The sequence below is a fragment of the Barbus barbus genome (genome assembly GCF_936440315.1).
Source record: "Barbus barbus genome assembly, chromosome: 1".
Taxonomy (NCBI): Eukaryota; Metazoa; Chordata; class Actinopteri; order Cypriniformes; family Cyprinidae; genus Barbus; species Barbus barbus.
The window spans coordinates 29841540-29855967 of record NC_136729.1 but is presented as its reverse complement, the minus strand read 5'-3'; the positions used below and the strand labels follow the sequence as shown (position 1 = coordinate 29855967).

At 43.8% G+C, this 14428-nt stretch overlaps 1 protein-coding gene across 1 annotated transcript in view; it reads left to right on the top strand.

The window, feature by feature from the left end:
- LOC306876406 (neural-cadherin-like) overlaps positions 1-14428 on the top strand; it is a gene marked incomplete at both ends in the record, with an annotated part of 304042 nt that overhangs the window by 243811 nt on the left and 45803 nt on the right. Inside the window, one exon of the mRNA XM_079427539.1 lies at positions 3980-4194. Within this exon, the coding sequence (XP_079283665.1) occupies positions 3980-4194 (215 nt within the window). The remainder of the gene's footprint in view (positions 1-3979; positions 4195-14428) is intronic.

Below are 14428 nucleotides of genomic sequence, written 5' to 3'. Positions count from 1 at the left end.
ATATGAAGTGCATCTTTCATATGGAAATTTTTGATGACAAAGAGATGCACAACATCGGCTTGTATTGTATGGTCTAGTGTGGTTCCAGATTTATAGAGGATGATGTTTGGGAGGTTCCCTTAATGAGAAAATCCTCAAAATAGAGCCTTAAAGTACACATATTATGCTTGGTTGCATCATTAAATAGTTTACTCGTGTTGTTGTTTGACTTCTGCTGCCAGCTCGTTTCCAATAATAAGCCAACGTAATGTTAAACAAGACTTCAATTTAAACCTTAAAATAAATAACATTTGAAATTGTTTAACCTTTATTTGTCAAAAAAGAGTTTTCTCCAACATGCTTTGACTGACAATAGAACTATAAAAAAACACCAAAACCGAAAGATAATTACGAAATGAAACAATTGTATTTGTGCGCTGTAATCCAGATCTTCAGAATCCATACTGGATACAGAATCCATGCTGCAACGCATCGTCATTTGGATTACTTTTGGTAGTGCTTTTGAGATTTTTGCAATAAATAAATGATTGTAACGTTAATTGCATTTATCTGTCAGTCATGTTTTTCTTATACTGTACAGATCTAAGTTAGCTATGTTTAGGTTTAGATGTAGGAGTGGGATTAGTGACTATAAAAACGTTTTCAATGCTATATTGTTAATAAAATGGTTATTTCCCTGAATATTTCAGTCAATTGCGTTTTATATAATTTTATATTCGCTATTAAATGGGTAGGTTTAGGTTTGGGGGTAGGTTAAGGGGTCTAAAAAGCTAAATCGCTTATTGATAAAATGATAAAAATGCATTGATACGAATATCTTGATATAAAAGATGCATAGATATTTTTACGTTTTTTTAGCTAAAAATGCGTATCGATTTGTACATTTTAAACGTTGAAATACGTCTAAATTGTACGTTTTAGCATCAATAAAAACGTCCAAAAATGCACGTTTTGTGCTTGTAAATGTTACGTATTAATACCTAAGTATAAACATGAGACCAGGCTGGATTATACTGTGCATAATAAATTTGTGTTTATGAATTACACAGACGAGGAGCGTGGTGGTCTCATGCTATCACAAACTTTATAAGTCCCACTTCTGATTATGAGCTCGATAACTTCAAGCGATTGACTCACATTGCTTTCATATGCAACTTTTAACTACCAGATTCTTATTCACGATCATTCTGGCAGCACGTGAAGGCAGCAACAGTGAAAACACACAGAGACAATGATAGCTTTAGCAATTAGCCTTACAGAGTGCCAAGAAGCTCTTTCACAAAGGCAATTTGGAAAACAAACGCATGATACTTACTTTGTCTGGAGCTGATGTTCGAAGCGTTGGTATTAATTCCTAAACATATAGGGGACGTTACAGATTTTTTCCGGGATATTTCCTTCGAAAATGAAATTTAACCACAGTGTCTTCGGCTCAAATATGGGGAGATTATGGCAACTCCTGTGTTCATTAGTTCATCCCAAAACACAACACTTGTAAAGCCTCTTTGGCGCTGACATTGTATATCTCTCCAGTAATGGCGGACCGCAGCTTCTCACTCAGGGCTGTGTTTATGCTAATAGGGCAGAGTGAATCACAAATGGACGGAAGTTTTTCCCTTCGGTGATGTGCACAGAGGGAGAATCTGAAACAGCTCGTTTGGAGAGACTGTTCATGATTTTTTGGTTTTATACAAAAATTAGTTTGTGGATTTTTAACATTATAGGCTGGTTGTTTTCACACACTGCGGCCACACAACTGTGTTCAAACAGCTTATAAAAGTAATTTTTGCATAATAGGTCCCCTTTAATTCAAGCAGCTTTACGGTATTAAACATAAAAACCAGAGTCAGTATCGCTTTCAGTTAGAATTACAACTTGATTTTCTGTTATAAAGCAGCTCTCCAGTGTGGAGCTAGTTAATGATAAAATATTTGTATTAGTGGGAAAAAAATAATTTAATTAAAGTGATAGTTTGGTTCACAAAGATCAAAGCTTGATCTAGCTAATGACTATTTTGGTTATCATAATACTATAAGGTATGTTATGTTGTGAATATAATAGTTTATCCAAAGCGTCTTATCACTCACCTTTATTTTGTTTCTTATCTATATGACTTACAAAAGGAAATGTTAGGCAGAATAATGTGTCAATCAGTTACTTTTTCATGTAGCTAATTAAATGGTGAGAGAGTGTCTCTGTCTGTCATCTCATTTTGTGTGCCAAATACATCTGTTTGTATAATGAATTGGTAATGCTTTACAATAAGGTATCATTTGTTAACATTAGTTTATGTATTAAGTAACATGAATGAACAATAAACAATGCATTTATTACATTTATTTATTAATCTTTGTTACTGTTGGTTAATAAAAATACAGTTGTTCATTGTTTGTTCATGTTAGTTCACAGTGCATTTGCCAATGTTAAAAAACACAACTTGCAATCAACTATTAAATAAATTAAATATTGAAATCAACATTAACTAAGATTAATAAATGCTGTAGAAGTATTGTTCATTTTTAGTTCATGTTAACTAATGTTAACTAATGAACCTTATTGTAAAGTGTTACCAATTAATTGTATAATAATTGTAATTACATAACATGCTTTTCTAAAGCTGATGTGACCTTTATTTATGTTCGAATATGTATAACTTACTATTTTAATTAATTGCAAAAGCTGAATAATCAATCAAAGTCTACTGATTAATCAGTGGAATAATCGTTGATTAGTCGATTAATCAGTCTAATAATCGTTAGATTAATCGATTATCAAAATAATGGTTTGTTGCGGCCCTATTTGACAGGTTGCATCACTCAGTAAGCGAGATGAGGTGGGAGTGGGATACAAAGCTTTGAGGAAAATCTAATTTGTAAGTTTGACTTACCTGGGTCTTCAGTCTAGACTTAATAGGATAGTTCACCCAGAAATGAAAATTGTCATCATTTACTCACCCTCATGTCATTCAAAAACCTGTATGACTTGCTTTATTCTGTGAAAAGTCATATAAAAGTCAGTGGCATCCAATGTTGTTTGGAACCCCACTGACATTATTTTGTGTTTTATCCACCTTTTTCTTTAACGCGGAAGTAAGCCTATGGGCAAGACTTCCGGTTTATTAAGAGTCATAGGGAAATAACATGAATAATAACAACGTGTGCAATAAATGGTAAAACTGTCATTATCATTATATTGTCTATGTAAAAGCTCACTGAATGATCACTGTCTAAAATGTGCTATATTATAAATAAACTTGACTTGCCTAACTTCAAGTATAGAAGAATCTACATTTCAAATAAAATGTTCCTGGTACAGGCATATATGTGACCCTGGACCACAAAAACAGTCATAAGGGTCAGTTTTTCGAAATTAAGATTTATACATCATCTGAAAGCTGAACAAATAAGTGTTCCATTGATGTATGGTTTGTTAGGATAGGACAATATTTGGCCGAGATACAACTATTTGAAAATCTGGAATCTGAGGATGCAAAAAAAAATTACCTTTAAAGCTGGCCAAATGAAGTTCTTAGCAATGCATATTACTAATCAAAAATTAAGTTTTGATATATTTACAGTAGGAAATTTAGAAAATATCTGCATGGAACATGATCTTTACATAATATCCTAATGATTTTTGGTATAAAAGAAAAAATCTATAATTTATACAATATATACAAGTGAGTTGAGCACGTCAGAAATATAGCAAAATATATATTGTAAATATACAATATATTTTGGGCTATTGCTACAAGTATACCCCATCGACTTAAGACTGGTTTTGAGGTCCAGGGTCACATATGTGAGCAGTACAATTCAGGGCTGTGTAATACCACAATGTATGACTACCACAAACCTTTTTGTCTTTGTGTTGTTTTTTTTTTCTTTCGGGTCCAGGTAATTCCAGTAGCATGTGTACAAAACCCAAATCTCATACCGTTTTTAATAAGAGCTTTTGATTTCTTGTGTGCATACCATAGATGCCAGTGCCCGGCTCAGTTTGAGGGACCCGAGTGCCAGCAGACAAAACACAGTTTCCATGGCAACGGCTATGCATGGTTTCCCCCTATAAGGCCATGCTTCGAGAGCCACCTCTCGCTGGAGTTCATCACAGAGGTGGCAGATGGCTTGCTGCTCTACAGCGGACCCCTCTCCCAGCTTCAGCCGTGGGAGCCAGAGGACTTCATGGCCATAGGTAACCTACACACACCCTCACCACAGGTCGAGAGGCAAGAGAAGGGTATTGCGAATGTGCAGACAGAACACCGCTTCAGTTTCTACATCATTCTTTCATATCACAAGCTGAACCTCTGGAACATCTTCTCTCTTCTCCCAGTAGGGCTACACATAGAGAGAGTGGAATGAAAAAAAGGGGTGATAATATGTTTATTTTAGACAGAAAGAGATGAAGAGACTCCTTCGCATCTCTCCGGCAGGATTTAGTGTTTCTAATAAAAAAAGTTTTATTGCTGTAACATTTTCTTACTCTGGGGAGATCTGCTATCATCTAACAATCTAAACATAAAGAAGAAGATAAAAATACCACATTATTTCTGGTTGTTTGTGTATATGTGCCATAAATTTGCTGCGCTGGTGGCATGTGTGTGCAGCCGTATTAGCTCATTAGGGGTTAATGAAGGCACTCATTATATCAGTAAAGGCTTATTTGTCATTCACCTGAGAGAATGATTACAGTGGGGTATACACATTTAGAGCTTTAATGAACTCACAGATCTGCCTACGTGCCGAGCATACGTTCATAAGAGAGCTTGTGCTCTTGATCGGTTCACTGATGTGTTGGCAAATGTGGATAAGTAGCAGATAAGGCCATATGTGAGTGTAATCAGTGTGAGGTGAGATGGAGAACATATGGAGAGAATGAGAGAGGGACGGATGGCAGACAGCGGATCTGAGGTGAGAAAAAGAGAGTGTAGGAATATTAATTAATATCCCACATTATTATTTTTATTATTTATTTTAGCTTTTAGGGAATCACTCTTAAGATTCAATTTTCATATGATTAATTGATATTAATCAGAATGTCCAACTTATGCCTTGTTAACGACTTGTCCAGCAAGCATTAATAACAGCAAGTTATCTCTTAACACTTTGTTTATTTCATTCGTGGCCAACGATTAAAATAACCAAATAGTTAACTTAGTTATCTATTTCTTAGCTGAGCGTAGGTAAACGCGATCTTGGGCAAATAATTATGATATGCAAAATCACATAGCACGGACAAGAGATTTCTTAATAAAATCAATGTTTATTCACTACTCTAACACACTACTTGACTAGACAACACAAAACAAAAGACAAACACATACATTCGTTGCAATGAATTGTTCTGATCTGAAGAGAGAGTCTTAGGCTCTCACTTAATGCTCGTTTCAACCTGAGGGACACTCATAGAGAGATAATTATTTTCTCTTTACTCTTAACAGATAGATATATCACCAGTTTCCAGTAGATTCAAGGGATGTTATCTTACTGTCTGTGTTTCAAACGAGTTCAGTTCTGTCCGGGTCTGCGACGGACCGTGCGCGGATTGGCTGCTCGTGGTTCGTCGTCACTGGATTACTCTTCAGTGGTTGGATGGCTTCGTGATGACCGAACAACACTCTCAGGAAGTCTTTCTTAGCGTCTGGTGTTGGTTTCTTTGAAGTTTAACTTTGATCGCTGTTGCAATGCCCTGCCGTGATGTTAGAGGCCAGAAGCGCTTTGCAGCGTGAGCAGAACGAGAGACGAGTGAGGCGTGCGTGAGCCTCCTTTTCAGTTTTCAACTCCAACCCGTTTTTTCACAGTTGTGCATCTGTTTTAACGGGCGCTTGATCCAATCGGATTCTTTCCTGCGGGGCGTTTGATCCAATCGCAAGTGTTTCTGTGGGGCGTTTGATCCAATCGCAAGTGTTTCTGTGGGGCGGAGCCCCGCCCTGCACAGATACATGTTGGGCATGCCTTCTTTTGTTTAGTTATTTTATCACATCAGATACTTATAAAAAGCAAACTTCTATTCATATTGTAATCATGCATTGATGAAAAACAGATCATTCTCATTCATCATAATATTATTCATGAGATTAGCTTTCTAACGAAACCAAACACCATGTAACTTTGCATAGCCAAAAAAATACATATGAATGCAAATGATATTACTCGGTTAAATGCATTGATTAAACGATCCTGAGTTCTACATAATCGCATCGAGCATGTGAACTGACAACTCGTCATCAGGTAAACTTTATGCATTGAAAGATTACAACAATGCCATGAGTTTCAAAATAACACACCAAGCTTTCATGTCACAAAAACACATCCTTCATACATGTATAGATATATTGTATATAGTGTTTCTTTTTTTCGAGTATATTGTTTCAATAGCAGAAACTCAGTATAATTTGTCCCTTAAAAATCTTTGCACAAAGCATTGTGCTCTGTTTCTAGTAGCGGAGCAGACGGCGCATTCCTGGGAGGTGCTGATAGTTGCGAGGTCGTAAGGTCACTTCTCTTGGAAAGTTGGGAGTTGTCTTTAGTTTGCTGTAAAACCTTCTTCCAGACATTTTTTCATGAATTACTGCGCTCAATGGAGTCAGATTCAGGGGAGTCTCTGGCGCCGCGTAAATTAGAATCCGGCAATATGAGTTCTGTTTTCTTTCAAAATGACCAAACGGGAATTTTCTTCGTTAGATCCTGGTTTTATGGCCCAGGAGAAAAAGATGTCCATTCCATACGGCGTCAGGATGTATCTGTTGTTAGATGTGTGCGTTCAGACTTAAAACCACTTCTTACATATTCCCCCTTGGCTCGGTGAGGTTCCCGTTGTGAACGTCGGCGGGCACTGGAACAAGAAGCAGGGAGAACAGGCACACACACGGCACAAACAACATCTCCATCACTGACTGAATCCTGGTGCAGGGTAATTTTGGAGTGAACAGGTTAGAAACTTGAGAAGACAACTGGGTTATTGGAAGTGGGGTTATTTTGATTGGTTTAGTTGTCCGGGGTTCGACGAGGTGGTATAGGCGTGATCTCAATCAGGTTGGTTGAGTTCTCCGGTTCGGGTTCTTGGTCAGTTTTATCACGTCGGAAAATGCACGGGACGCCTGACGTGCATTTGTTGAAAGACTCTTGAACGACGTTCACTCGTTTGTGTAGGAGGAAGGCCAGGGTCAAAGTCACAACATATCCTACAATAGTAGAGATGCAAAGCGCTGTGTCAGCGGCAGACCAAGACCGAATAATTGGCGCCAGCGGGCGGAAGGCGAGCGATAGCTTCTAAAGCTGTATCAACAGGAGTTAAATCAATCAGCTGTGTTCCTTCCTCCCTGATCCTTTCTTCCAGTTCTGGATCGAGGGTGAAGGAGTGCTGTTTGAAGAAAGGTGAGATTTCGATTTCAGCCTGATACTCGTCGTCGGTAAGGTGGTACAACGCCAAATCATCAATATGGAGGATCGAGCCCTTAGGGACCGTGATCCATAGAGTTTGGTTTGGTAGGATAATGCGTGTGGCGGTGTCGTGTTGATCGTATGTGAGGGTAGCCGTTCGCGCTGGGGTGTTGACCAGCCATCGGTTTCCGATAATTTCGGCTTGCGTTACCTCAACTTGAGAACGTGGTGTCGCTTCGGTGGGGCAGCTAGTGTCGGGCCTTATGGATTCTAGGCCGCAGATGCCCTCAGTATTATCGCGGACAAAAGGCTTACTCGGGCAAAGGAAGTGAATGTCCTTCGTGAGCGTACACATCTTTAGGTTTGGGGCCAGATACAACTGTTCGTTGTTATCGTGATATGCAACGACTTCAGGAGTGTGGATTTTGACAAAGGTGTTCCCTTGCCAAAATCCCACATTCACCACATCTTTGAGCCGGTAAATGTTATTAGCGTCGATAATGGTTAAACTGAGGAGAATGGCCCGGTCACCTGGATCGGTTGACCACGGTTCTCACAACGAGTTACAACGACTTATTAAAGGGAGTCAATCTCAATTTCGGGACCTGGATTTAAGGAATTTGTAAAGGGAGTTCCCTGATGAGGGGACTAGAGGAGAAGAGAAATTGGATTGAGAAAAGGAAAAAGGGAAAACATAAAAGAGACACGACGAACAAAAGAGATACACAAAAAGACACAAGGACACCGAATGAGGTGAGGCCGCAAACGAGTGTCACATGTGTGGAGTAACACCTCTCTACTAGAGGTTGGCCCTAGTAGTGCAGCTGAGGAGAGAGTGTATGCGTTGTGTTTGAGCGAGGTCGCTATATGTTTCCTAAACAACAGAAGTTATGTTAGTGTGGTGTAGGGTCTGTGTCAGTGGGTTTGATCTTCCCACTTTGCCAGTCAGCTGGAGCTCTGGTGCCTCTTTATCTGGTTTCGATGGACCCATCGAAGTACTGACTCGCTGCGCCCTTGGCTGATTTTGATTCGGTAGGCGACAGGTGAGAGCTTGTCTACTATCTCATGGGGTCCTGTCCAGTGAGGTAAGAACTTCTTTGACAGGCGATGGGACGTGTTCTGCTTTGGTTGAGCAAAGCTGTAGTACCACACTTTGTCTCCGACACTGAGCTCTTGGTGAGAGGCCTTTTGGTCGTAGTAGGCTTTACGACCTTCAGCGCTTCCTTGCAGTTGCTGTTGCGCGAAGGCAAAAGTCGCTCTCAGGTGTTGATGCAACTCTTCCAGGTACTGGTGAGTGGTGTAGGCGGTGACAAGGTTCAGGTCACCGGGTTGGTACAGCAGATGCAGCGGTAGCGTCATGTTTCTCCCTGTCATCAATGTTGAACGGGGGTACTCCGGTGGACCGGTGAGGGGTGGCTCGAGTGGCCATCAACACCAGCGGAAGTTTGATATCCCAATAGTTTTGATAGGCAGACACATACTTCTTTAACATGCTGACCATTGTCCGATTGGCCCGTTCCACTTGACCCGAGGACATTGGTTGGAAACTTATGTGGAGCTTGGCCTGTATGCCCAGGAGTTTCCACACTTCCTGCATGATTGCAGCATTGAAGTGGGTTCCACGGTCAGAGTTGACCCTTAAAGGCAGTCCAAATCTTGAGAAGATGTGGTTCATTAACAGGCAGGCTGTTGTTTCTGCTGTATCGTTGGGAGCTGGGAGACATTCTATCCACTTTGTGAATTCGCAGACCACGGTAAGGAAGTATTTGTTACCCCGTGTTGACCGCGGCAGGGGTCCTACCCAGTCTATTTGGAGGTCCGACCATGGGAAAGTCATTCCCTTTCTTTGCAGTGGGGCTCGGTGGTTTGGGTTTGCCGGTTGGAACTGGCAACACACCAGGCATCCTTTTACATATTCCGCTATGTCCTGCTGCATGCCAGGCCAGTATGCTACTTGCTTGAGTGTTTCGTATGTGGCCTTGGCACCGTGGTGTCCAGCGCATGGTGCATCGTGTGCGTGTGTCAGCAAAATCCCCCTTTGGCCGTGAGGCACTACGAGCTTTGGCGCAGTGAGCGGCTCAGGGACATATGTGAGAACACTGTCTCTCAGATGTGCTTGATTGAGTGGAGCGTGCGGAGCTCGGAGGAAGCAGTAAGGTCGGAAGTGGAAATAGGATGAGATAATGGATCGGCTATGTGAGCTGCCATAGTTCGCAGAGTGTGATCCGCTGTTTGGAGGGTGAGCAGATCGTCAGCAGCGAACTTAGGTGATAGGGTAACGAGGGAGGAGGTGGGGGTATGAACGCCAGTGGCGTGCTGGCGGCGGGTTATGGCTGCCACCAATGGGTTGGGTGGGAGGGATTGAAATGTCCAGGACTCTCCGTAATGCTCCTGCCTTGGCGAGGGCATCGGTTTGGTCATTGAAGTCTTTGTCTTGTCCTGGTTGACGTGAATGACCTCGAACCTTTTTCCAATAAACGATTATGTCACGTTCAGTGACAATGGCATCGCCTGCTTGGAAGAGTTCCTGGTGCTTGACAGGCTTGTTGTTAGCTGTCTTGAATCCATTCTGTTTCCATCCCGCTAAATGGCAGGTGAAGCTGAGACGGTCGTAGTTTGAATCGGTACAGATGAGTTCTTTAATGTTGTGGGATGCGGCCATTTGCAGTGTAATGAGGATGGCTGCTATTTCAGCATATTGTGATGAGCGAGGGCCTAAGTTGAATTGTTTGCGGTGGGCAAGGGTCGTTGTTGAGCCAGACCACTCCCGCTCCAGCTTGTAAATTGCCCTTGTGGTTGTAGGAGCAGCCATCAACATATGCTGTGGGCATTCCTTCACACACATTCTCCTCGAAGTACCTGTGATTCGTCAGTTGAGGTTGTGGTGGTTCTTTAGGTTCCGCTGGTTTGTGCAGCGTGTCCGTTGAACAATTTTTGCAGGCTGCTAGCCCGTTGCCCAATGATGATTTGTAGTTTTGGGCGTATCGTGCCTCAACGTCCCGTCCTTGGAGTGTCATTAGCCAGGTAGCTATACGTGCGTTGGTCACCACGCTGTCTCTGATGCGTTGACTGTTAAGGAAGGTGACCGGCTGGTGACAAGTCTCGATGATGACTTTCTGTGCACCGATGTAATTTGAGAAATGCTGGATAGCCCACACAGTGCAAAGCAAAGCTTTTTCGCAGTCTGACTACTTGCATTCTGGGGGCATAAGCGACCACTCGCTTGTCTTTGTCATGGAGCTGGTATAGGCCTGCGCTGAGGCAATGATTGGAGAATCCAGCATCCCGGTAGAATTCTTTTCCAGGGTCTGGGTAAGCTAGACACGGGGCAGAGCACAGGCGCTGTTTGAGCTGGCTTATCGCGGTGTCCTGGGCTTCCGTCCAGACGAAGGGTTCATCCTTTTTCAGGAGGGAGGTTAGTGGTCGGGCAATGTCAGCGTAGTCTTCGATGAACTGTCGCGAGTAATTGCACACTCCCAGAAAGCTTCGCAGCTCAGAGATGTTAGTCGGCACTTTTATGCCTTGGATTGCTTGGGTGCGGTTAGACTGTGGCTCGATGCCGTTTCTTCCGACAAGCAGTCCGACGTAGTTCACCTTGGTTTTGCACCACTGTCCTTTGTGAAGCTGGTTTCCTGCCATTGTCAGCTGGTTTAGGACGTGATCAGTTTCCTTGATGTGGTCTTCCACACTTGAACTTTTCATCAAAATATCATCTACATAAACAAGGTTGCCTCTAGCTCTGGCATCAGGGCATGCTTTGTTTAGAAAGATGAATTCAGCTGGTGAGTTGGCATAGCCGAAGGGACACCGTGTGAAGGTGTACTGTCGATTGCCAAAGGTGAATGCTAGCTTGTGTTGGTCATCGGGGTGGACAGGGATCGTCCAGAACCCGGAGGCGACGTCCAGTGTTGACAGGATCGTCGAGCCTTTGATTTTTGGGATTTCTTGATCCAATTGGGTCATAGGCCATCGTGACAGTGGTACTTGTTGATTCAACTTGCGATAGTCGATGGTGGGCCGCCATTTGCCATTAGGTTTTAGGACTGGCCATATCGTGGGCAGAGTATGTGCTGTTACAGGGCCGGATGACCCCCTTTTCCAGCATGGAGTCAACAATTTATTGCACTGGCTCATATGATGCTATTGGAATCTTGTATTGTCGCACAAATGTGGGTGGCGCATTTGGGTTTGTCGGGATGCGCACCGTGTGGATGTTGGTCAGCCCGCAATCCAGGGAATCCTTTGCGAAGGAGTCTTTGTATTTGTGCAGAACGTCTTTGAGTCCTTGGTGATCCACTTCGTTGTGAAGGGCATCCGCCTCACTCAGGATCTGCTGAATTTGTGCGTTGAACCCGGTGTAGGGTTCTTCTGCAGTTAAGTCATTTGAGGGGCGTTGGACCCCGGTGTTCACCTGTGGAGGTGATTCCGTCGCAGGCTGTGTTGAGACAGCATAGACAGCGAGATGAGTGTCATCTGTTAGTTCTGATCGACAGACGCTTTCTCTGGACACCGGCAGAATGGAAGTGATGGGAATGATTCCATGAGGTTTTGTGAACGTTACGGTGTCGTCGTATTCGTATTCGTCTGGCATTAGATGTGCTGGTATAGGGCCTATGACAGGTACCATCAGTTCAAAGTCGTGGAATGTCTGGCTGATGAGCCATCCCAGGTGATTGGCTTTGGGAACGTGGATGTCTTGGGCCGTACAGTTGTTGAATAACACATACACAGCGCGAGATGACACTTCGATGAGAGGTGTGGCTTCCAGGGTCAGTCCTAGTTTCAGGCAGGTCCTGGAAGGTTGGAAGAAGCTTAGCTTACTGTTGAGAGTTTGGCCAGGTCGCATGTTGAGGCGGACGCTGACACTCTTGCTGTAGGCAGGTATTATGGCTTCTTGCTCCGTGATCATAGCGCATGCATCGGGCATGGTTTGACCAGATTGGAGGTTCTTGAGGTTGACTGCAGTTGTCAGTTGGTGTGACAGAGGAGCCCATATGATGTCGTTCACAGTATCAATGTAAGCATTGAGCCGGACCATGATATCCGCTCCAATATAGATGTCATGCGGTAGATCTGGAATGACGAGGAAGTAGTGACTCAGATGTCTGTTGTTCCATCGTATGTCCAGAGCACAGATGATCTTGGAGGTGGCCATGGTTGTCGACCAGGGACTGAGAGGGAAGCAGCTGTGCTTAGCGACATGTGGTAGGCTCTGATGTCTTTGCTTCACTGTGCTGAATAGCTTCAGGCTGATGGCTGAGTTCTCTGCCCACAGGGCTAGTGCCGCGTCGGACACTGATGTGCCTTGAACATCTATTGCAGTCATGACTCGAAGGGGGCCTATGTTTGATTCAGGCTCCTGCAGTGAGCATAGGAGAGGGTCCTGGTCTTTGCTGCTTGTGCTTGATCCAGGTACAGGATTTGCTACTGCATCATCAGTCGCTGGATTGAGGGTGGTGTCTGTGACTTGACACTGCGACTCGTTGGAGTCTAATGACTGGCAGGGCAGAGGCTCGCGGACTTGTGTCCACATCTTTAGGTGCTTGAAGTCTATCAGCGGTTCGAAGCGATTAAGCAGATCTTTCCCAATGAGAAGTGGATACGTCTTGAGTGGTGAGACGTATACTGGATGGACGAGATCCATTGATCCAACCGTTAGGTGGATTGGGGCCACATGTTTCAGTTGGAGACCCGTGTGGGAATAGGCTTGGAGGTCCAGCTCACACCTCTGGAGTCTGAGGGTTCTGTTAGTCCCCTTTGTTCTTTCCTCGACCTTTTCGAGGAGCTCGGTGGACATTAGAGTGATGTCGGCTCCCGTGTCAAGAAGGGCTTCGACTCTGATGTGTCGTTCAATGATGATGGAGAGGTAAAACTTTTTCGCTATACCTTTCTCAATGTGATCGCCTAGGAGTTGAGGGACTGGATTTTGGGAGGAAACGGTTAGGATATCAGGGCTGATGTGGTGTTCTTCGGAGGAGTGGCAGACGACCAAGACAGCACTTTCAGGAACTTGAGTGGTTTCATCCGCAGGTGTTTGTTGGACGCTGCTGTGATCTAGAGGTTTGAGTGTTGAGTTAGTGTCGAAATCTGTTGCGGGGTTTTCAGGTGGGGTTTCGTGTCCATCTGAAGTTATTGTGACTGCGGTTCTCTGAGAGTGAGATGAAGGAGTGTTGTTCTCCATGGCTGGTTGGGCCAGCTGGTCGCTGCCTTCTCGTCCGGCCGCTAGTCAGGCTGAATCTGGTTTCTCTTTCTTTTCCCATCTCCGATCTTCCTCTTTCCGTTGGAAGAATTCTTTCATCATCATTTCCATTAGTTTTTGTGAGTCGAAACACGGTGGTGACTTTTGTTCTTGCGTGGATTCAGTTTGAGCTCGGTCATCTTGGAATCTTTGTGAATTCTTTCGTCGATTCCTTGGGCTAGTCGCTCCAGGGTGACTTTGTCGTTTTCCCTTGGCGTTTCCGTTGGATTCCCATGAGTTTTTTCCTCTTGAGTTTCCAAACGAGCTTGGCTGGTTCCACGATCTTTCCCATTGACTCTCATGAGGCCTTGGCTGGTCCCATGTCTTTTCCCAATGCCGTCCAGGTGAGCGTTGACGTCCACGCGATCCATCCCAGCGTTCATACCGTTGTTTAGATCTGGTGTCAGCGTGGGAGTCTCGTTCTTTGTTGGACGGGGGTGCATTCCACTCTCTGGGTGGCGGCTTGGCACTGTCTTGGCGTTGGGCGCCCTCTAGAGCCAGGCCTTGACTGTTAGTGTTGAAGTCAAGAACTGCTGGGCTTTTGCCGCTCTTTTCCGAGGCCATCTTCTATTTGCTGTAGGCTTTCTGCGCCAAATCTCGCAACTGCTGAGCAATCATTGTTCGTGGGCATGCGAGAACGCCAAGATGGTGGCTTACGCCGGGGTGAAGGTTCCTTAGGAAGAGAGTTTTGAAGTTTAGTTCGTCTTCCATGTCAGGTTCGTTATGAGTTCCAAAGTATGCTCGTCTGAGTCGGCTGTAGTAAGCTTGAGGAGGTTCGTGACGTCCTTGTCTTGTCTCCAGGGCA